Here is a 24,960-nt window from a genome sequence, read left to right as displayed (position 1 = left end):
GCAGAGAGAATTCAAGGATGACTCTGAAGCTTTTGGCTTGAGGAACTGGCAGACTGCACTTGCCACTGAACAAAAGGAGGAGGGCTGTGGGTGGAGTGGGCCTGGGGAAGAGGATGCGAGTCTATTTGGGGCACATTGAACTGATGATAGGTTCACTAAGATGAGGCACAGCCATCAGCCAGCTGTGAGCCTGATGGTATTTTCCATAAAGATATCCAATAATGGAAGTGAAAAGGTCACCCCTTTATTAGGGACATATTTTTTTATTTACTGTGATTGGAGTTTTACTATTCAAAGAGTCTTCTCCAGACCCAAAGGGCCTTTTTAAAAAAAAAAAAAAATCTCAGGGTAAGAGTAGCCAGGTTCAAAATCCAGTGTCCTGGTTTCTTCTCAAGCTTCGAAACTGCAAGGCTAGACTAAATCCCAGCATCCCGTTTCACTTGGCCATCAAACCCATGTTTCCACCGATGTTTCTCTTCATCTCTGTTCAATTCCTTTCATCCACTCTTCAGTGTTGAGGGCAAAGGGTCTTCTTATGCATGTCTTTGTAGTATCGTTCCAGAGGCTGAAAATGGGCCCCAGAGACCACAAAGACCCTCCTCTTCCCCAAAATGCTTGTTCCAGGATGGTCTGGAAGCCTGGGTGGGTTGAGAGGCCTTGGTCCTACAGAGCATGCCCTTGACTGATTACAAGTAGTTCTCAGAAGGTGCCGCTCTCAACTATCTTCCCTCTTCTAACTCAAGCCCTGGATAAAATGATTTTTCTGTCGTGATTGCCAAGTATGCTTTTTCTTGCACATTTTTGCCTTTTTTTTTTCTTGGACTTGTGGTACAGTTTAATTGGACAATGTTGATAGAACTGTGTTTTAAATTACCTGCACATATTACAACGGTAATAGGGCTGAGCTTTTCCAGGAATCCATGGGGAGAAAAATAAATGTGAGTTGGGAAGTAATTTTTAAACTGTGGCCCTTTTTTTCTCCTCTGTGGTCTTGTATACCTGGTTGTTTTTAATTACAATGTTTTAAATTGGCACAGGCTTACAGAAAGCCTTTTTCCTCCCACAGTAATTATTATGCTGTGTTTTTATGCTAAGAAGTAGGTTCATACTAAATGGCAAATTACATGTATTGTGTTTCCTGTGTTTTGCAGGACTTGAGAGGGACAAATTTGACAATAAAACGGTTTCATTTGAGGAGCATATTAAGTCAGAACACAACATGTGGCACTATTTGTACTTCATCGTGCTGGTGAAGGTTAAAGATCCCACAGAATACACGGGTCCTGAGAGCTACGTCGCCCAGATGATTGTGGTGAGTAGTCCATGCCTGGGTTGCAGTTGGGATCTTTTTGCCCGATCATCGCCATACCCTCCGCTAAAATACAAAAAATAATATTAACTGTTTTCTGTTAATTTTTCTTAAAAATAAGTCTTTAAAAAAAAATGTACTTGAAAGACAGGGAGACAGACTGACCAGAATCTTCCCATCCACTTGTTGACTTCCTCAGTGCCTGGTACTGGCTGAGGCTGGGCCAGGCTGAAGTCAGGATCTGGGAGTTCAGTCCACATTCACATGTGTGTGGTAGGAATGCAAGTACTCTGGTGTGTCCAGAGTGCACAATAGCAGGAGTTGATCTGGAGCAGGAACCCAGGCACTCTCATTTGGGATAGGCAAACATCCATTGTGCCCCAACACCCACCCTTCCGTTAACTTGTAAACAGGCCTATCGTTACAGAACCTGCAGATTGCCTGCGTCGTGGTTCTTAAGAGATCTCTTGGTTATCTGGATGATGTCTTAACTCTCAAATGCGCAAAAAACCCCTACAAAAGATTCTCTGTGCAAGGAACTTGGGAAGTTTGTCTGCTCCTCTTGTCATTGGTCTTCTAAGTCCCCGAATCTAGAGCTTTCCCATTGTCAAGTGTGAACAGAATAGTCATACTTTAAGAAGGACTTAAAGCCTCAAAAATTAAGTATTCAGGAAGCTGGGTTGCTGCTCACATATCCTGTGGACTAATTTACCATCATTGTTATGGCTTTGCATTGAGACTGAATTTCCATTTGCTTCTACCTCCTCATGAAGATCAGCACAGAGGGTTGGGAGCTGGGCCTTGTAGGCAAGACACTGGTTAAGATGCCTGTGTGTCACACTGGAGTACCCAGCTCCAATTCCTGACTCCAGCTTCCGGTTATTGGCAGTGGTGATGGCTCATGGGACTGGGTTCCAGTGGGAGGCCTGGGTCAGCTCCTGTTGTGAATGTCTGGGGAGTGAACACAGCAGCTGGGAGTTTACTTTCTGTCTTACTATCTCTGAAATTTCAGTTTTGCTTTATTTAATTTTTGAGTTTTTAGAATTATTATTTTCCATGATGCATTTTTGTAGGTTTAGGGATTTGCCTTGCCCTCCCTTCCCACTGTTTTCCCCCATATTTCCCCGTTTTCCCCCACACAGTACTATGGTCCTCTGTATGCTAGTCTCCATTATATACAGTTTATCTATGAGAATATATGTGTATACTTGTTCACCTGTGTATCTATTTGTTTTGTATTTTCCATGAATGTTGCCTTGTATCAACAAAAGTTCATCATGCAGAGGTTTTTCACGATTTAAACTTTATTATATCTCATAGAAATTAAAACTGGCCAAAAGAGAGGTCTGGGTTGCAGTTTAATTATTTTAGTGTATTCTGATATACACTAAGGGGCTGTGTTACCTAATATAAATTTTGGTATGCTTTTTTTTTTAAGATTTATTTTACTTTTATTGGAAAGGCAGATATACAGAGAGGAGAGACAGAGAGGAAGATCTTCCATCCGATGATTCACTCCCCAAGTGAGCACAACGGGCCGATACTATGCCGATCCGAAGCCAGGAGCCTCTTCTGGGTCTCCCATGCGGGAGCAGGGTCCCAAAGTTTTGGGCCGTCCTCGACTGCCTTCCCGGGCCACAGGCAGGGAGCTGGATGGGAAGTGGGGCTGCTGGGATTAGAACCGGCGCCCATATGGGATCCCAGGCGTCCAAGACAAGGACCTTAACCACTGCGCCACCGCGCCAGGCCCAAATTTTGGTATTCTTACAGTAAGAATAGCTATATATTGGGTTTTGTTTTCTCAAATATTATTGTACTGAGTTGCATTTGCTGTCTGGGAAAGAGACCTTCAAGGACTCCTCATCCTCCCGAATGCTTGGTCCTTGGGATGGCATTTAGGTGGTATCAATGCTGAAATATCAGGAGCCAAGCGTGATTCCAGAGCCTTCCCCAGGAGCTTGTGATTGGCTTGGGAAAGCCCCTCCAGTACAGGGGACAACCAAAGAACTAGTACAGAAAGCAACATTCTAGCAAGAACAAGCTGGTGCAATAACCATTTATCTTACCTGTCAGTGATAGTGGGTTGCAGGAGAGCTACATGTAAATTGAATTTTTATAATTCAGTGTTTTTCAAACTTTTGTTTCTATGGCTAACTTGCATCCTGTTAAAAAGTTATTCTCTCTGCATTCTTCATCAGTGGCAAACAAAACCTCATCTTGTTTCTCCTCTGCTTTTGCCTTACTGCTCTCTGCATTCCAAATCAGGAATAAAAGAAAGGTAATTCTTTTAAGGAGATAAATGTATCATTGGGATTTATACATCCTTGAACTTGTGTGCATGAACATTGGCTTTCTGCATGTTGGAAGTGTGAATGTAAAGGGTTACACTGAAGGGCTGACTTCAGTGTCACTGTGTTACTAATATTTGAGTAGACTTGGCAGTGTCTGCTGGGCCCCTGATATGCCACTTGGGCTAAAAGATTTCAGAGAATATGTGGAAGAATCTAGTATGTTCCCCTTTCCCTAAGGAACTTATTAAGAAGGGTGGAGGGATAACAAGCCAAATATATTTGTGCAAGCAGAAAGTTCCTGGAAGAATCAAATCAAAAGATCGTGGGACTTTTTAATGAATTTTTAAAAGTTCCTTCATAGATTATGTCAGGTTTCCCAAAAGTAGTCCGTGAGAAACTCCATGAAGGCTTACAGATGGGGAGTGATATTCTTTTGGGGGGAGGGGAGATGGACGTTGTTCTGTGTTGGGGAGGAGGGCATAAAATACTCCAAACAGCATAGGGTCCGTGCACATAGGTGTGTGTGCTGTGTAAGGGGAAACAGTGGGAGGAGATGTATGAATGGCAGACCCACAGGCACTCACAGGATGGCCAGTTGTCCAGTTTGCTGGCGCTTAGTCACTTCTGGAGGCACTGTGAGAGACAGGACAGGGAAAGTTGGCTAGACTGTCACAAAGCAAACAGGAAGTATTTGGACCTAATTCCCCAGCAAAGGGAAACCAGTGAAGGTTGTTATCAAAGAGAACGCTGTGGCCAAGGACAGTGTCAGACAGTGATGTGCAGGTGGGTGTGGCCAGGGGAAGGATGAAGTCAGAGATGGCATTGGACGAGGGATGAGGTTAAGGATGGAAGATGGAGAAAAACAGGAGAAGGGGAAGGAAAGGCAAGGATGCTTGGACCCGCAAGTTCGCTTACTGAGAGTAAGGAGTGTGTTTGTGTCCCAGAAACTCCCTGTGTTTGAAAGAGCTGGTCAGAAAAGGAGGTATTATTTTGAAAGGAGACAGAAGGAGGGAGGAAGTGTGAGGGCCCAAGAAGGTTTGGTGGCCACAGCCACAGCCTTGGTACTGTCATTTAGGTGCTGGATGGTCCTGGGACACATGTGTCCTGGGTGTCACAGGTGTGCCTGGAGCTTCACTGTGAGTGAGCAAACTGCTGCATTGTATGTGTATCCATTGTGCTGCTTGTACAAGTGCCTGGTGGGCACAGAGGATGCAGCCAGGGCCAGCCAGCCCTGGCCTGTGCGCAGTGACCTCTGAAGCTGTCAGCTTAGAGAAACTGCGGAATGGGAGAAAGTGGTAAGAGAGAAGACAGAGCCTGGGAATGCCCTGTTTAGTCAAGGAAAAAAAGATGAAAAGGGGGAATAGAGAAGTCAAAGGAAAACCAGGAAAGGAGTGAATCCTAAGTTCAGAGATGAGCATTCGTTGCCGGAGTTCCACCAGCTCGCCGCCATGAAGAGGCTGCAAGTCAGGCTCTGGCCAGACCTCTGGGCTCTGTAATGTAGAAGTGAGCACGTGCCCTCTCCATAGAGAGTACTGCTGCTCTTCAGCCTCCAGGGTTTCAGTGATCGTTAGCTGGGACGTGTTAGGGATCTGTGGCTGATATTTTCTACTTAATTTGACCAATAGGAGACCTGTATTAGGGGCAGGTGCCTCTGTTGTCCTGAGAACCGCTGTCTCCCTGCGTGTCTCATGACCTGGGCTCCTCCTGTGGCCGCCCCCTGGTCACCCTCCCGACACTGTCACCACGGATTTTGGGGACCATTTCCTCATTTTAGTACATCCCATTTTTAACTTTCTGCTTTTTTTTTTTTTACTACTCTTGACTAACAACTGTTACTGACATCACAGCAATGTCACTATAACAATGTGAGTTGTATTTCTATCAACAGTAACTGTCTTATCAGATAAAGTAATTGCAAGCCTCTTGAAGACGCTAAGTGGGTGCAGGTAGCTTCTTGTTCTTCACAGTGCCAAGGCAGGCCATCTCCACAGTGTGTCTGAAAAGTGGTTCCTTCTTTGGATACTGCCTGTGGCCTGTGACCCTGGCAGCCATACTGTAAGTCAATGAATGAGGATAAGTAAGAAATCCTCCCTAACCCTAAAAGTCAAAACTTTTATTGAATAGATAAATACCAAGGCCACTGAGTTAATACATTAATATTTTTTTTCCTGAACCTTCTAGTGATTGGATGTCTTTTACAAGCAGACGGACCACGTCAGCAGCAAGAGGCTAAAACATGAGTTTCTCTTTAGCCAAATGCTGCCTTTGCCCTCTTTAAAATCAGAAGGAAAGGGTAATTGTGATGAACCATCTATAGTGAACATGGTGTTTCGAGTAGGGTGGCTGATTGGAATGACAGTTGCTAGGATTCTTTGTCATCTTTTTTAGTGCATTTCTCCACCCAGTGCCTCTCACACACAGACCCTTAGGAGTGGGTCCTACAGGACCGACCCAACAGAAGGGCAGGAGCATACACTGGGGTTTCCACCCAACTTGCATTAGGAATGACTCCTTCCCTGCAATCATCTGGTAAGATCATCCATAGAAGGCTCATCCTTGCAGTGTGCTAGAAATGAAATAGAATCATTCATCACTTCCGCCATGGATGGGAGGGAACAGAGCTAACAACTTTCCAGATGTTTTTTGAATCCTGAACTCAAACTCAGTCTTATTTTGTTGAACTGTGTTTTGGGGCAGTGCCGGTGGGAAGAAGGGATTAGGGCCCATGAAGAACACAGAGGCTTCTAGAATTGATGTGCAACCTGCCCACTTTAGCCCCATTTGCCAGCTTAATTTCTGTGTGATTGTTGTGTGTCATAATTATGAAATTATATGTTCTGATTCTATTATTTCTAATTTACACTAATTGTGTAATTGGATCTAATGAAGCCAATTATACAACTGCTCAAGTTTTAGCTCAAACCTATTTTAAAGGCTGCAGAGCCTCATAAGACACTTTTCAAAATGTTTACATTTCAAAGCAAGCCAGAGGGTCTTTGCAGCTGAAAATACGCAATTAAGAAGTCAGCATTCATGTTCAAGTGGTTGCCCCTTCTGCTTCCCATGCTGCAAGTCAAAGCAGGTGTTTCCAATTTAAGAGAGGTCTTTTTCAGCTCCCCACCCTGGATTTCATAGTCATGGTAGGGTCTGCCCTCAACATTATTCTCATTTTCTATTTAGTATTAATTTGTAAGATCCGGGAACGACTCCCATTTGTGCATACACAGTCACGCCTTTCTCATTCTCTTTGCAACGTGCTGGAAGCAGGACAGAAGGGGCTTGGCCAAACAGTGGTGAAATGGCTTTCCTACAAGGCAGTGGGATGGGGTGCCAGGTGAGAGAGGCATCAGTGCATAAGCTGTCAGTAAGCTCCCCAGTTTGTCACAGACTGGATGATCTGGTGATCATCTACAGAGATCAGGAAGCCAGCCACAGTGTCAGCGAAGTTTTCTAGTTCATGTTTAAAGAGTGAATCTTAGGCTGTAGTATCTGCTGTGTGGTTTTGCGGGGATTGCCGAGATTGCTGACTTTACTCCCCCTTCTGCCTCTCAGTTTATCCAGTGACAAAATATGAATCACCTGTAATCTCTGGTCAGAGTCCAGAGCAGAAGTTGGCTGAACTGAGCTGGGACCCTAGAGGCCTCCCATGGGACCAGTCCTTAATTGTTCAGTTGTTGCAATCTGGAGAATTGAGACGCAGAAGCAGTCCCAAGGAATGACTGGGCAGATAGGCTGCAGAAGAGTAGAGTGAGGGGTTGTGTGAAGGACGTGGGACAGTGGTTGATTAGGCAGCCAGGGAATTCTGCAATATTTGAACACTGGGTCCAACCATAACTTTGCATGCCAGGTCCGTATTGGTCATGGATGTGAGAACATTTTCCTTGTGGATTCAGTAAGATCATGTATACCAGCACCACTGCCACTCATGTGACCCACCTTGGATGTGACCCACCCACTATGTGCCTGGTGCTGTGCTAAATATTTCACTTGTGTGCTCCCTTTCGAAGTCGCCTGACATCCCTGGGGTTAGATGCTGTTAGTATGATCCCATTCTGCACATGGAGAAACTGTGATTTGGTAACTTGCTCACAGAGTCTCAAAGCAGTGGATATGCCTATAACTCAGCAGGTCCCTGCACATGGTCAGTGAATGTCTGGTAGTTTTAAATCCTGCACAAGACATAAACCTAGGGGACATGGATCCTTTGAGAACAGACAAGGCCTCTAGCTGTAGCCAGCACTCTAAGCAGTTGTCATTGGGCTTAGGGAAGAAGGACTAAAACTGAGTCCACAGGGAGGGATAGGCCTGGCTAGGAGATGGAAGTTGGATGACAGCTCTACAATGGCAGGAAGACCTGAGTGGAATTCAAATAGGAAAACAAGAACTCATTCAGAACCAGTTAACAGCTGTGTGCTTCCTACAAAGATTACAAGTATTGCAGTTATAGTTCTTTTTTTTTTAAAGTTTATTTAGGAGTCTTTATTAACCAACCTTGGTGATGCAGTTACAATTCTTAGAACTGCAGGCATGATAGGCTGTGGTGTGTTTCAGTTGCATTGGGCACATATGTACTGAGTTCCACTGCGCAAAGGCACTGACAAGAACAAGAATAAAATGCCATCGTGGCTCTGGTGACATTCACTAGCCACTGTGGCATCATTCAAAACTTTGGTGAGTGACGGAATACACTCAGCAACACTGGGCAGCCAGAAGAATCTTCCAATGAATTCCCCACTTGGCACCTCTACTTAAAAATCCTTCTGTGCTACTTAGTGTTGGATTCAAACTCTTCACAGTTTGACCTGACAGCCACTGCCTTCCAGTGTACCTGATACATCTGCACACATGCACACAACAGGCAATCACTTAAGCGCCTTTTGCCTTGGCTGCCTTCTGTTTCCCGCCATTGTGCATTAGCTCTTGGTTTCCCCATGCCTTTCTGGATGCCCCAGTTCCAGTTATTATGTACCTATCACCCTTTTTTTTTTTCCCTTTAGCATTGATTTAATCTGACCTCATGTGGTTTCTCTACTTGGCAACATATTTCTTCTCCACCATTAGAACCTGACCCTTTGTGGACCATTGCGCTGCTTGTTTACTCTCTGCTATCTTCCCAACATGGGCAGGCATTCAGCACAAGTTCTTTGGAAAAATAAGAGAGCCACAGGAGACCGGGCAGGGTGGGGGCAGGAATAGGGGTAGAGTTGGAGTAGGACAGTCATAGATCACTGAGAATTTCTGGAGAATTGGGCCTTATAATCAAGGGGAATGTGACAGAACAGATGGAGAGCGATATGGACCAGGCAAAGGGTGTGTTTAAGTGGAACAAAGGTAAGGAAGAACATGATATGTGCTAGAGCTTTTGTATGCCGTCTTCTTTACATATGTCCATTTTGTGTAAACTGAGGCCAAGAGAAATATGTCATTCACCCAGCCTGGACCCAAGCAGTTTTTCCTGGAACCAATGCTTATGACTTTACCTTTACTTGTGTATTCTGTTAGTGAACAATCAGATAAAATCTGAGTAAAGTCAGATACACATAAGTTAAGTAATGGAGGAAAGGTGAGGAAACCCTCAAAGGTAGAACGCCTAAGCATCCTTTGGAAGGGAGAAATTATTTCTGCATCTCTGCCCTTTCTGGGGATTAGAATACCGAGCCTATGCTGTAATGCCGATGGCGCTGTTCAAAAAGCCTTGAAAATGCAGACGAATAAGTTATTTTCTGTTTGGTGAAGATTTGTTCAATCAGCAAGCGCAGGCCAAGGCGCTGAGCTAGGCAACCCTGTTCTCAGCTGAGCAAGCTGGGGCAGGCATTTGAGGCAGTGATTAAGCCACCAGTTGGAATGTCCATATTCCATAGTAGAGTGCTGGGATCTGAGTCTTGCTGCTATTTCTAGTTTCCTACCAGAGTGCATCTCGGGAGGTAGCAGGTGGTGGATCAAGTACATGAACTCCTACCATCCGTACCGGAAACGCAGATGGAGTCTCCTGGCTTTAGTCTGGCCCAGTCCAGAGTGTCACAGGTGTTCGGGAAGTGATTCAGCAAAGGGAAGATGTCTCTTGTTCTTGTTCTCTCTGTGTCTACTTTTCCAGTAAAATGAAAATAATTTCCTTTTAAATTGTGAAGGTTGAGGCGTACACTCCATTTTCTCTTGGAAGAAATAAAAGAGACAAATATGTAGACTGAAGGAGTGTTGACAGCACAGGGGCATGTTGGAAGACCTGGGAAGTCAGAACTACTGGGAGATTGTGCCTGGGTGCTGAAGGTGGAGAAAGAGTAAAGAGGTCGAGTGGCCCAGGAGGTTAACATAACATCCAAAAGCCAGAGAATGAAGATGTTGTGTGTATAGGAACTTTTCCTGTAGCCCAAAAGCTGATGGGAGCCCTCCCGAATGGTATGTGTGTGACGCGGAGTCTTAGGTTGTGGAAAGCTAAGCCATGACAGTTACAAGAGATGAAGGGAACCAGCCAAGTGGGTAGGAAAAGCAAAGATTCCATTGAATGCTGAAAGTAATGAGAGCCAACACCCTGGAAAAACCACTGGAAATTAAAACTGAGAAGAACTGATAGCAAAATTTAAGGCAGAGACTTTCATGACGGCCAGGGAAGGTAGTTTTGGTTTCTGATCGTGGCTCGTGTAATTGGGGGTGAGGAATTTGGACAGTGAGGAAGTGATAAGAGCTCCCTGCTACGGAGTCAGCTGACATGTACTCATCTCCTTTTGGCTTCTGGAGTCTAGACATTGTGGCTTCTGTTGCAGACCACAATAGGGGAAAAAAAAAATGAGTGCTCCAAAATTTTTGGTTTTCTAGTGCATATGAAAATTACGTGACTGTGCTGCAGTCTGTTACATGTGCATTATGCATTATGTCAGAACAGTAGACACAGCCTGCTTAGAAATACCTTATACCTAGAAATACCAGCAGTCCTCCAAGTCTGTTTTGCTGGTGGAGAGTTTGCCTCCGTGTTGATGGTCATTGATTGGGTAGTGAATGCCAAAGGTTTCATGGTTGTGAAAGTTACTTAAGACAGCAATGGAATTTAGCACACTGGTTTCACTCATCCTTTTACACACACACACACACACACACACACACACACACACAGAATTCTCCGTAGCAAGTATTGCTTGTTTAATAATGTTTACCCACAGAATTGCTTTCAACACTATAGTTAATACTCTGACGTGTTGCTGCTGCTCTATCACCTAATTAATATTCTAGATCTCTTGTTGTCATTTCAATAATGACCACAACTGCTTCATCAGCAGTGGATTCCATCTCCAGAAAATACTTTGTCTGTTCACCCACAAGAAAGCATTTCTTTACCCATTCCAATGTGATCATGCAACTGTAGCAAGTAAGTCATATTCCCAGGCTCCACCTCTCAGTCTCATTCTCTTGTGGATTCTAGCACATCTGCAATTGCTTCCTCCACAGAAGTTGCAAAGCTCCTCAAAGTCATCCAGGAGGGTTGGAGTCAGCTTCTTCTATACTTGTGTTAATCTTGATATTCTGACCTTCTCTATGAAGCAGATTATGTGCCAGGAGTGTATCTAGCATGGAAAATCCTTTTCAGATGATTTCCAATTTTCTCTGTTCATATCCATGAGAGGAATCACTACGGCAAGTAAAGAGCTCTCCAAAAGGAATTTCTTACATAACAGAACTTTAAAGCTCAAAGTATACCTTGATCTGTGGGTGTTGTGTTAGCAGGCATGGAAACAACACTGATCTCATTGTACATCTCATGGGGTTCATAGGAGACCAGGTGCAGTGTCAGTAATACTTGGAAAAGAATTTTTTTAAGGAGTAGTAGGTCTTGACAGTGGGTTAAAAGAGTCAGTAAGCCGTGTTGTGAACAGATGTGCTGTCACCCAGGTTTATTGTTGCATTTACAGAGAACGGGCAAGGTAGATGTACAATTCACAAAAGCCCTCGGATTTTCAGAATGGTCAGCGAGGTTGGCTTTGACTTAAAGGCAAGAGCAGCATCATCCCTGACTCTGGGAGCCAGCCTGTCCTCTGGAGCCAGGCATCGACTTCTCTGTCAGTATGGAAACCTTGCATAACATCTTATTCCCATAGAAGACTGTTGAATCTGCCTTGGAAATGTGTTGGTCCATGGGGTTGCCGTCTAGTAATCTTAGCTGGATCTTCTGGCTAATATATTGCATGTACTGCTTCATTTGTGCCTCTGCTATGAGGAGAGCCTCTTTCCTTTGCGAGCAAGGCTCTGTGAGCTTCAAACTTTTCTTTGGCAGCTGTTTCACCTTGTACTACCTTCCTAGAGTTGAAGATAGGTAGTGTCTCACTTTGTATTAGGATTCAACTTAAGGCAAAATCTTGACTGGTTTCATCTATGCAGACCACTAAGACTTAGCCCATATTAGCAATAAGACTATTTAGCTTCTTATCATTAGTATTCACTGGAGAAGCACTTTTATGTGTTTTAAGAACTTTTCCTTTGCATTCACAAGTTGGCTAACTGACATGAGAGTCCTGGCTTGCTGACTTTTCCCTACTTCCAGCATGCCTTTCTTGCCAAGTTTGATCATTTCTAACCTTTGGTTGCATGTGTGAGCCATGCAACATTTCCTTTCACTTGTGCAGTTGCAGACTACTGTATGGTTGTTAGGTTGAGGAATAGCAGGACCCCTGCAGAAGACCTTCTGGAGAAAGACCAAAACTGGAAACATCCATAACACTTAAGTTCCCCCTCATGTATGTGTGCATCAAGATAATCTGACAGTATTACAGTGGTAACATCAAAACTCATTGATCATTAGTTACTCTAATAGATACTTTGCAATATTTGTGCAGATATCCAAAAGTCACATACAGACCCCGTGTGAGATCTATCTTCGGAAAATGACACCTATAGACAGTCTCCATGCCAGCCTGCTGTAGACCTTCCGTTCATGAAAGCAAATCAAACAGCACAATAAAGTGAGGTTTGCCCGGGCATAGGTCCAATAAGAAATTGAGAACATCGGTCTAGAATTCAGATGAGAAATATAAAAATGAACAACCCGCCAGAAAAGATAAATTAACACAAGATAAGATCTTAGTTGCTTTTGTTCAATGGAGTGTTCTGGGAGCATATAATCATGCCTAGTATACATAAGGGTACTATTAAGACCTCCTGGGAATACAAATCATAGGGAAAAAAACTAAGCATAGATTTCAAATGTTTTTGCACCAAATTAAACTTTCCAGGTTCTTTTGGAAATACCCTCCTAGATGATCATGAAGAGGTTTATGCACCACTGGAGTGCATTTGAAAGTTAACATCATGGATTTGGGCAAGGCTATCCAATGGAAATTAAATGGAGTGGGTCAGTCAGAAGAAATACCTTCTTGAACTTAGAAGGGCACAGACCTAAATTGTTATTTTATCATAATAAAAATGGTAATAATAATGATAATGTCAAGTGTTTGCCAAGGTTTTGCTTATCCAAAAGCAAAATAAGCAAGATGAGAAAAATAATTTCAGTAGAGGACTCTGAAGGAGAATTTTGAGTTTTACTTAATCAGTGAACCTAGAAGAGATTTAGTCTGTGGCAGTGTCATGACCCAACATCAATGAATAATTTTAATGTGGAATTATACTGCAAACCCAAGTGTTTATAGCAAAATGACTTGGATTATTCAGCACTTGGAAACCTTGTTGAAATGGTGCCCATTCCATCATTTGTTTTAAACTAATTAAAGGCATATTCTCATCTCTGATTCTCATAACCTTAATAAAAACTTTCTCTAGGCTGTGCTGAAGAAAATTCTTGTTTCTCAGTTCTAATCATTACTGTAAAATCTTGTTCAGTTCTCTGTTGACTTTTTGGAATAATAATGTCCACATTGTTGAAACTGAGACATTTTAGTCAGAAGCTCTGGCTTTTTTCCAGAGAGTATCAGTTGTTATCAAAATGTAAGTTGTGGGAATGAAAACTGTATACCATGAAGCCACATGGCTGCTGCCTAATGGTGTCTAATAGTCTTGTGAAGCCTGGGCCATACTATGATGTAATTAGTTAAAGGTGGCGATTAAGCTGAAATACTACACTTGTGTTAAGCAAGGTTATCAGGCAAGCTAATTTCCGTAGGATTTTTGGACTAATTTTATCTAAGGGAATCCCTGCAAGAAGATAATTGCTGAATTATATAAAAGTGATTCAGCACTCGCATTGCAGAGATTAGTCATGTAATGTCATTGTTGTGGTGCTTGCTACTTTCATGAGCTTTAGAGATCAAAGTGTTTCAAAGCAATAGCATCGAGGGTGAGTTCTTTCAGCCCTGGGAGTGTGGTTCACCTGCAATGAAGATGACTGCTCTTTCCTGGGACTCCTGTGTACATTCAACAGAAATCACGTTTATCCCTGTGCTCATGAATATTGCTCCATAACTGTTATTATCTTTCCATTCCTATCTGAAGTACTGGACTAAGTAAAATAGGATGGCTAAATCCAGTCTGAGAATCATGACATTTTAAAAGACAAAAGACACAATGATAGCATATGCTGAAGATAACTCATGATACTGAGGGTGGTGAAGTTTATTCTTAATTGAGAGTATCATGACTGCTTCAGTCTCTTCTAATTTATAACTCCTCTGTGCCCAAGAACCAAGAATGAAGAGCTCAGGCTGATGCCGTGGGGCTAGTGGAAATGGTGCTGTGTGTGAGACACTATGTGGCATAGTGGGTCGAGGATGGGCTGGGACACTTGGGGAGTCATGGTGCATTATTTAACCTTCCTGTGCCCCAGTTTCTCCAAATGTAAAATGGGCCAACACCTTTGTATAGAGGATTCTTGTGTAGATTAAACACATAGTAAATGTTGTATCTTCATGACAGTTTGAGGATCTTCAGAGCTTAAGAAATTATTATTTATTCAACAACTCTATGTTAGTGCCTACTGTTCCTGCAGGAATGGCAGGTACCACACAGTTGCACAAAGAAAGAAGGAATAAAGTCCCTTCTCTCAAGGATCCTTGATGTGAGAAAGAGAAAATAAGATGCAGTCATACGGATTGGATAACACCTGAACAGGTGGAAGAGACCATTGTTGGAGTAAATGGACCCTCCCACCTGGGGCTCCAGAGTAGAGCTCATGGCTTAGGGGTGTCTGCATGATTCTGCAGAGAACAAATGATAACTCTTCAACAGCAGAATTGTTTTTCTTCAGTGGAGTTTTTACAAAGTGTTCTATAGTTTACAGTGAAGAAGCCAGAGTCTTGGAGAAAGTAAAACCTGTGACAGCCACATTGGTGGAAAATGTGATGGAAGGATGAGGAATAGAAAATGAAGGGATGGGGCTTGAGTGGCCATGTTTGTGGAAGACCTACACCCAGGGAGCAGATGGGTGTGGCTGGGTCCCAGCCCTGCCCTTGTCACTTGCTGTGCCCAGGCACCCTGATCTTCGGGACAGTTCTGCCTCAGACAAAGAGGTTTCCTCTTCCTGGAAAGCTGATCTTGAGAAATGACAGTCCTCCTCCTCTGCCAGCCCCTCTGCAGAAGCCCCGGGGCCTACTTAACACAAAGCCCCTGTCACTGCCTGAAATAACTTACCTGTGAGTCATGAACATATTAGTTTTGTCTTCCTGAGAACTGGACTCTAGACTCTGCTGGACATTATTTCCCTGAGACACAGAGCTGTCTCTGGGCCAGAAGGGATCTCAACCAGTTTCTGTTGAATGACTGAGTGATATAACTGATCTTTCCCATCCTTCCAATCACCAGTTTTCAAATTCCCGATTCTAGGTAAAAGTAAGTAAACAGACATTGAAGAAACTGTCGACAGTACATTTAGGAGAGTGAAGGCTAAAGTTTGGCTTTCAGTTCGACTTGAAAAATACTTTTGCTGACAATTCAAGTGTTTATCCCCTTTCCCCTGCCAAACATGCATGGAAGCGGTGACTTGGTTGCCAGCTCATTTTGTGTGTGGTTACAACAGCCCACCCACAGCACAGTGACGTCTTGGTGCATGGAGATTGCAGAATAAGGGTGTAGGAAAGAAAGCTCAGTAAAACCGAAGGTGGGAACTTGAGATCTAATACAGGAGACGTGTGTTTGCCCATTTAGCACACCAAACATGTGCAATTTTAAAACTTTGGGACCATTTATGCTTCAATGAAAGTTCCCCATGGGGAAAATAACCTAAAAAGAAAGACAAGGGGGGAAAGGGAGAAGGCGGGAAGGAAGGAAGGAAGGAAGGAAGGAAGGAAGGAAGGAAGGAAGGAAGGAAGGAAGGAAGGAAGAGAGAGAGAGAAAATGGGTGAAGAGATCTTTTAGCATGGCAGATCACCTGTAACATGCAGTATTGCACCACAGCTTTGCTTGAGAGAGGGACTGAAATGCTCACTTCCCACCAGGACCTGGCTGTGGATGGGCATTTATCTCCAGGTCCATTCTGTAGTGACCGTGACCTGGGTTGTTAGCAGCCTCCAGTACAGTCGCACAGTTGCAAAGCTAACTACCCGAGAACACTGATCTGCTTCACGGGGGCACAGGACCCTGAGAAAGTACCCTTACTTCATTTGCCCGTGGCACTTAGGATATCACCCAAGTCCCTAGACTTCAGACCAAATGGCTAAAAATGCAGGAGTTCCCTTGACCCCTGCCTGTTTGAAAACGAACCAGGATAACATCAACTAAAGCCCAAGCCCTGTGCATGCATGAGTTTTAAAATGTTTTTCCTTAAAATAAATTTACCTTTTAGTTCTATTTTTCCAAGGACCTTTTGAAATTCCCTTGTATTGCCCATTACTGTTTTATTTTAAAGGCTACAGATCAAGAAGGGCCAAATGAAAAGACACATGGGGTTTTGAGCATGGGGCTTCTCTTCCCTCCCCTTGTAACCAGGGCACATCCACCTCCTGGCACAGCCATGTGCTGAGTTGCACAGGAAGCTCCACTAAACTTTGATCTTGTAGTTTATTAGGGGAGTTTCCTTAAATAGGCATGTCTGATGTAATCATTTGCTACATCGTTGAACTCAGCCTCCAGTTGCCCACCATTCCCTCATCAGAGCTGTGTTGACTCAAAGCTCACCCTTTCCAGTTGCATAGTTGGCCTTTCTGGAGACCAGCCGCCATTTCTGAGTTGTCCTGTGCCTTAGCCTAAGCTTGATTGTAACCCAAGAGAAGTATGAATAGCAGAGACAGTCCTGTCATTTGTAGCTTCCAAGAATTTTTTTTGTTGTTATTAATTACATTGCATTATTTGACACAGTTTTATAGTAGTGGGATTCCCCCAACCCCTCCCCAAACCCTCTCCCCATGGCAGATTCTTCCACCTTGTTGCATAACCACAGTCCAAGTTCAGTTGAGATTCTTTCATTGCAAGCATCTACCAAGCATAGAGTCCAGCATCTTATTGTCCAGATAAGTTCAACGGCTTGTTAGGGAGACCTTCTCTGGTCTGAAGGTAGAGCCGGCAGAGTATCATCTCGATCAATTAAAAGCCCCAACATAACATCAGCAACAATTTATAACGTTATGAAATTAATTGACATAGTATTGAGTAACCAATATGTTAAAAAAAATGCAAGTTCTTAACCACATCCTGTGACTACTTCATTGACATTTCAATTTTAGTTTATATACAACTGGGTTCTATACATCTTAAAATGGCTATAGATTACTGTTCAGCTGCCTCGTGTCTATTTTCATTATAATAGTTAGCATTTTATAGTGTTGAAGCATAATTTTGCTGAACCTGACTTTTTTTTCAGGTAGTCTAGACTGGCTTATAACTCTAACAAGACATGTGTCAACAGTTTAGGTGAAGAAAGGTTTTAGGAGGGTTGTGCAGAGAAATCTTCAATACCCTAGTGAGGAGTAACTAATAAGAATTTTTAAGTCTGCCTCCACCCCTAGAATCAGGAGGAACACCAAAGTCTATTTGTACATAGATGCAGTCCCTTCTATAAATGTGTTTCCTGATATTTTTATTGCATGCCTCATTCTTGGATTTCTCTAAAATAGAACATCTACTCTGACATAATTTGTCATGTTACAATATACAATACAGTAGATTTTGACTCACTTGTTCCTAAGCTTGCTGCTATATTCCCACATAACCCTCAGCTCTTGTGTAGGCTGCTGCAGGTGCCATGAAGCTGGTCCTTGTGCTTCTGTGTTTGCCCCCTACTGACTGTTCCCTAAACTCTCTCCAGCCCTGCAAACCCAATCACTTGCTGCCCTGTCTCCTCCCCTCCTGTTGATAGACTCCTTGTGACCCTGATAATATGGCAAGCCTTTTTCCACCTGAGGGCCCTTCTCCCAGCCTGCAGGACTTCTTTCAAGTCCTGTATGCCTCCATTCCAATGTCAGCAACACAGACTCTGTGTGGTTCCTGTTTCAAGAACCCTACTGTGGGTTCTTCTCCCCTACTGTGTCATTTTTTTAAATTCCCTGCCCCTTTATCTTTGTTTCCCCCAAACATATCGCAACCCAACACTGTGTTGCCTGTGTGTCTCCCTTGTTGGAATGTAGTCTGCTTTGGCAGCTTTGCGCAGTGGCAGTATCGTAGCCAATGAGGTTTATCCAAGGCGCGATTATTGCTAATTGGAATGTAGTCTGCTTTGGGACAACACTCTGCCTTGCTCTTTGTTGCATCGCCAGGACTGAGAGCCGAGGCAAGTGCCTACAGGAGCTAATGAACAGCCACTGAGTGAGTGGACATGTGAACAACCAAGTGAGCAAGAAGTAGGGATGGATTCAGTGAATTAGCTTCTGAATGAGGTAGATGATAAGTTGAGCAAAAATATACAATACTATCTGATTACTTCTTAGCCTGTGTGACCTGAAGAATTGGCTGGGCTTTTGTATCATTGGCTTTGTTTAAAAAAAAGAAAAAGGCATATTCTCTACCTTAACATTTCAACAGTTTTCATCAAAGACCTCCAGTTAGGAAAGCTCTCTTCCGATGTCTATAGCTCTATACATGGTCAAGTGGAACCTCTGATAAGTATACCAACTTTTTCAATGTGGAGCACTACGTTAAAAATTAAGAAATGGTGAGAACTGAGCCAAATTAGTTCACTTTCTCTTACTTCCTTTTATGAAAAGCAAGGAGATGAAATTCAGTCTATCAAGAGACCCTCCAGGCTCTAATATTCTGTGTGTTTTCATCAAAACCACAAGTCAGGATGGTGGTTGGAAACCACAGGCTGAGAGGAGTCATCTACCAGCCTTGAAGATAGCAGTGGGCTTGCCTGCCTGAAACAAGGTTTTTTCTTATTCTGCGGTGTTAAGAGGTTTCACAGTGCAGGACATAACCGGTATGACTGATCTGCCGCCTCTGATCTGAATCCTGAGTCAGATAAACAATTCATGTCAGCAGTCTCTTCTCTCTCTTTCTCATAACTACTGCGTAAGGAAGAGAAGTTTATGCCATTAGTGAAATGCCATGAGTTTCACTGTCTAAAAAGAATTAGATGTGACAGAAACATGGACCCACAAGCATGAATACAACCTCTGCATCTGGTAGCATGTAAATTATGTGACCTGTTCAAATCATACTAAGATAGGAAGTTTTGCCAGACTAATTTACTCATTCTGCCCAGTCCTGTTTGTTCCAAGTTTATCTCTTATTTTGGCTCTATTGCCAGCTATCTTCTCACACGACTTCACTGTTGGCCTTCATTTTTCCTATCTGCATTGAGGCTTTGTCAGACCTTTATAATTGTTTACAAGCCTATTTCATGAAATCTTACTCTTCCTCCACTTCATTTTTACACGCCTCTTTTGGTATTTAGGAGCTTGGGAATATAATAGAAGCTTAGATTTTGTCATCTTTAATAAAGGAGAAAACAGAGTATACAGGATACAGGTGAGCTATAGAGAAAGAAATCAGGTTTGCAATTCCATTGATGGGACAAAATGCTTGTTCTGTATCATATTTCTTGAACAAATTTGTTGAGAAGATGGCTAAAATGTATATGGAAAGAGTCATTTAGTTCATTTTCAATGACATTGGTATATTTTTGCATCATGAAATCTTTTAATATTCCAACAATAATCTTTGTTGGAGTATTTTATACAATGCCTCAGAAGGCCTTCGGAGATCAAAGTATATAGCTAAGGTTGTGAATTGAACAGATCCAATCTATTTATATAGATGGAAATGGAGATGGAGATAGAGGAGATATATGTAGCAGAAGCCACTACAGAATTCAGTCAATTAAGAGCAGCATTACTGTTGGAGAATGTGGGAGAAGGTGAGATTTTGAACGTTTTTTCAAAGTGCACAGGTAACTGTCATTTTTTCAAAATCAATTCAAGTTCACATAGCAGGTGGATGATTTTCTACAGGACCAGGTAATCCTCTAATATTCTCATCAGTTCACTGTGAAACAAGAAATCATTATGCTTTTCAGCAGAACCAGAAAACTTATTCTTCCCAAATTAACAGGGAAATGGAAAGTAACTTTACTTTCCTTATGGTTTTTAGAACTTTTGGCATCTGGCTTTTTAGAAAAGTTGTTATTTTTATTCATTTCAATGGCAGAGTGATCAAGTGAGCAAGAGAGCTCCTCCATCTGCTGGTTTCCTCCTCCCATGGCCCCAACAGCCAGCTGCGAACTCCACCTGAGTCTCCCATGTGGCTGTCAGGGGCCGTCCTCTGCCGCCTTCTCAGGCAGATTGGCATGGAGCTGAATTGGAAGCGGAGCAGCGTTTCCACATGGTATGCCATACCACAGGGAACTGCTTAATTTCCTGCACCACAATTCTGGCTCACAGATTGCTTTTACTGTTTTATTCTTAGAAGGGGTCAGGCAAGCCAAGGACATCCTCCCAGATCATGTGTTGGAGTTCTTCCTGCAGTGGAGGTCAACAGGCTTTTACCAACAAGAGGAGGAATACTGTCTTTTAAGCGTGTAGTCTGGGTGTTTCCCTTCTGTATGGCAGTTATATTACTATTGGGCTGGGGAGTGTATCCTACCCCCAGAGGGTTGCAAGTCCGGCTCTGCTTCTGATCCAGCTGCTTGCTGTTGTGTTCCCTAGGAGGCAGCAAGCAATGGCTCAGGTGGCTAGCTATTGGCTACCGATTTGGAAGACCACGATTAAGTTTTCAGCACCGGATTTCAGCCTGTCCCAGCCCCAGCTATTGTGACCATTTAAGGAGTGAAATAGCAGAAGGGAGATCTCTTTGCCTGTCTGCCTTTCAAGTACATAAAATACTAAAATTTAATAGTTCTCACATTCTTTTTTAATTTTCTTAAGGTAAAGGAAATCAAAAAAACAACAGTGGGGATAAGTGTGATAGTTCATCTTCAAATTGGCCCAACATAAGCAACCATGGAAAGTCTTTTATTTTGAAGATGGGGCAGACGGAAATATAGTTGAGTGATTTCTGATAAAGACACCTCTGCTAATGAGAACAAAAAATATAATCTGAAACCACTTTTGTGAAATGGATAACTTATAAGCATCAAAATCCCAAACTAGTGAACGACAAGACTTGCTAACAAAAGCTTTGCTAAAAGGTGCACAGGGAAGGCAAAGTATAGCTAAAGCTCATGCTGCCTGCCCTTCATTGCTTGGTTGCAGTTTGGTTGCGTTTTCTGATTTCTCTCTCCTGTGGCTATTAACTACCAGAAGCTACATTGTCTCGGGTATATGGACCACACCTTTACAATTTGCCAAAAGAACCAGGACAATTGGCTTGACCATTTCATGGAAAGAACAACTCCTGTAGAGAAAGGATGTGTTGCGTGGTCAGTGCAGACTGTCAACGAGTGGAGAGGACCCCTTAGCTGGTGATGATTTTAAAATAGAGCTCTCTCTTGGGGGGAAAAGACAGCCGACCACAGAGGGTTGGTGTAAAAATAGAGCTCTCTCCTACTGTCCTTTTAGAAAAATCTTAGGTGTTGTTTCTATCTTCTAGCTTCAAATAATTTAGAGTTTTTCATGGTAGATCTGACAATATGCAAGAATACTGCCCAAATACTTAAAAACGTTCCCATCAGCAATGGTCTCCATGCCAGCTCCAACTGTGGCACCAGTACTTGTGTAAGTTTGCTCCTTGTACATTCACTGGTGTTAAGACATGGGTTGGGGTTCTCCCTTAGACTTTGCCTAGAATCTGTATTTACATCGGACACCCCCTTTCCTACTCTTGAGTATCTCTGTGTCTTGTACACGGTTTCCTCCTTTTATACTCAGTGGAGTTAGTCACCTCGAACTCTCACTGGCTTTTTGCCTGACCATCTGCTGCTCTCAGCGTTTACCATTGCCTTCCTTCACCAAGCATCCTACTTAGACCCTTCAGCGATAGGTTAATCTTTTATTTCCCTTTTTTCTTTAGATTTTACTATCTGCAGTTTGTTCACCATAGAAAACGCCTTTTTAAAAAACTCTCCTTGACTTTTAAATTACATGTGAGGAATTAGAAAGTATAAGCTCCCATACATAGCAGTAAATGAGCATGAACAAGTGAGTGTTTCTGTTAGGTCAGGTGCACTTAATGAAAATACTGATCTGTGTCTTGAGTCTGGGAATACAATATGTCATGGGAGAAAATTAGTTTCAGGAAGACACGATTCCTGTCATTAAAGTTGCAGGAGCTACTTCTGGAATCCTGTGTGCTCGGGGACATACAATGCCCAGGGATCATGTATAATAAGAATTTTGGTGCCCAGGCTTGAGAAATTGCTAAGCTTAAAATTAAATTTTTATTGTCCTGGCATTGTTCGTTTTCCTTCCCTGAAGTCCTACAGGTTCAGGTGTGAACATGGCCTAACCTACTTCCAGATTCCAGCTAAACCTCACACAGAAACCCTAAAATAAAGGCACCCGGTTTGTGTTTGCAGTCTTGCCCGAGTCCGTGTGATGTCAGTGTACGGTACACAATCCATGTCCCTCACTGTGACTCCTAAGTTATACCACAGGCTGCAGTCCTAACATGCTTCGCCCAGAGTGGAAGGTTACCACCTGAGAAGACCAAACTACAAATCACCCAGTGTTCTCTGGGGACAGTACTCCAGGCAGGCGCTCTCAGGTCTCCAAAAGCGACCAGCACTGACCCATGCAGACTCACATCCTTGAATGGTCAGTGTACACAGAAGCAAAGGTGTAGGAACACACCAGCGAGAATCGGGAGGCAGAGGCGGGACTAAGAATGCTTATGCATTGGTTTCCTAGCTTTGATTCTGCAAGCGAAGTGATCATTTGCAAACAGAATAGATATGCATAATGGCCGGTCAGTGGAGCCAAGAGGTTGTTTAATGAGCAGAAGCTGGGAGCAAAGGGAGTCAGTAGAATGTGCAAGGAAGGGTTAGAGGTCAACGCTGAGACAGACCTCATGGGGCCTCATCAAGATTCAGGCAAGAGAGCTTGTATCTTGAAAGTTCATCCAGGCCTTTCCACTTGCTAACACTGTAACCTCAGGAATCACTTCAGTAATAACCATGTTGGGATCGTTGTAACAGTCTATTCATTTAGTGATTCATTACCAACCATGTATTATGCTCTTTGTGGCGGGCATTGCTGTAGACATATGTTCCAGAAAAAGAAAAAATAAAACGGAAAAATCCCTCCCCTCATGATGTCTGTATTCTAGTATGCAAGCAACTTATAACATCTACAATTGACTTACCATGACTTCTGCAGGGCAAAATACAGCAGGGAAGTAACCAGGACATTATGGTCACTTTAGAAATTGATTTGTCGGGCCCGGCGCGGTGGCGCAAGTGGTTAAGTCCTCGCCTTGCACGCCCGGGATCCCATATGGGCGCCGGTTCTAATCCCGGCAGCCCCGCTTCCCTTCCAGCTCCCTGCCTGTGGCCTGGGAAAGCAGTTGAGGACGGCCCAAAGCTTTGGGACCCTGCACCCGCGTGGGAGACCCGGAAGAGGCTCCTGGCTTCGGATCGGCATAGTATCGGCCCGTTGCGGCTCACTTGGGGAGTGAATCATCGGATGGAAGATCTTCCTCTCTGTCTCTCCTCTCTGTATATCCGCCTTTCCAATGAAAAATAATAAAAATAAATCTTTAAAAAAAAAAAAAAAAAAAAAAAGAAATTGATTTGTCTATTTATTGGTTTGCTTACTTATTTAATGTAGCTACAGTGGGAAATATCTTCTGTCTGCAGATTGACTCCCCAGCTTCTGCTTGGATCTGCATGTGGATGCAGGGGCCCAAATGTTTGGTTCAACCTCCACTGCTTTTCCCAGGCCACTAGCAGGGAGCCACGTGGAACGTGGAGCATCTGGGACACAAACTCATATTGTGTGCTGGCATAACAGGCAGCAACTTTACCTGCTGCACCACAATGCCACCCCCGTTATATATATAAACACTTTTAAATAAAATAATAATACATGTCAACACAATAGCACCTGACCCTTTACATTTTTTATTCTAATTTATTATCACTCCTGCTCTTATTTTATCTTCTCTGAAGTATGTGCTGAGCCTACCCCAGCGTTCCTGCAGCATACAAACCAGTGCAAGTTGGTTCTGCCGCCTCTGGCTCCACTGCTTGCCAGCTCACTGCCTTCCTCCTGATTGACAGAGTTGCCTTTGGAGGTGTCTGTTGCATTGATTGATGAACTGTTGGGGATTTCTTTGTTTCAGAAGACAGTTTCTCCTTGAGCTGTCATTATTTCTGTGTCATTTTCTTTATCGTGAGTTGTGTCCTGGAGGCATCTCTTTACATAGAGCCATTGGCAGGGCTGTTGTCTAAGATAAGATGATGAAAAGAATATAGATACCTCATGATCGCCAGGGAAACAGCCATAGGACCTACAAATCAAGTCCATCGTTCAGTTCTGAGCCTCCTCACTTTGTAGGTGACACTGGATAAGCTGGAACAGCCTGCTTTCTCTCTTGTGTCTTAGGAGCACTTAGGACTTCCCTTTACAGCGTGTATGACAGAATAACAAGAGATTAGGAATATCAAGTGATTGAAAAATGCCATTTCAATCGTGTCATTAACGATATCCTCCTCAGAAAGCTGAAAGTATTTTCCCTTTCTTGTCTAATTAGGGCTTATGCCCGCAAGCCAAGGGCAGGGAAGCAGTGAGATGATAGTTAACAGACTGAGAGAATAGTCAGGTGCAAAGAACTCTTCCAGCCTTCTGGCCCAGCTCAGGAATGTCCCGTCCAGGGAACCAAGATCCACCACCAGTAGGGTCCCTATTGTTTGTCCTACATCTTCTTTCAAATACGCTGCAAAAAAAGGTGACAAGGGGGCCCAGCGCAGTGGTCTAGTGACTAAAGTCCTCACCTTGAACGTACCAGGATCTCATATGGGCGAAAGTTTTAATCCCAGCAGCCCCACTTCCCACCCAGCTCCCTACTTGTGGCCTGGGAAAGCAGTCGAGGATAGACCAAAGCCTTGGGACCCTGCGCCCACGT

General features: G+C 43.3%; 1 protein-coding gene and 1 pseudogene across 4 annotated transcripts in view; both read left to right on the top strand.

Annotated features, from left to right (window-relative positions):
* Positions 1-24,960, top strand: part of ITPR2 (inositol 1,4,5-trisphosphate receptor type 2) — a 400,740-nt gene that overhangs the window by 355,703 nt on the left and 20,077 nt on the right. For all 4 annotated transcript variants that reach the window (XM_040987441.1, XM_040987440.1, XM_040987442.1 and 1 more), the window contains one exon: positions 1,152-1,312. In XM_040987441.1, coding sequence (XP_040843375.1) covers positions 1,152-1,312 — 161 coding nt within the window. The remainder of the gene's footprint in view (positions 1-1,151; positions 1,313-24,960) is intronic.
* On the top strand, positions 18,104-18,253 carry LOC121161167 (annotated as a pseudogene).

Source organism: Ochotona curzoniae, unplaced genomic scaffold, assembly GCF_017591425.1.
Source record: "Ochotona curzoniae isolate NIBS_2020 unplaced genomic scaffold, NIBS_Ocur_1.0 contig_4645, whole genome shotgun sequence".
Classification (NCBI taxonomy): Eukaryota; Metazoa; Chordata; class Mammalia; order Lagomorpha; family Ochotonidae; genus Ochotona; species Ochotona curzoniae.
Note: the sequence above shows the minus strand (reverse complement) of the source record. Positions and strands in the feature narration are given on the sequence as shown.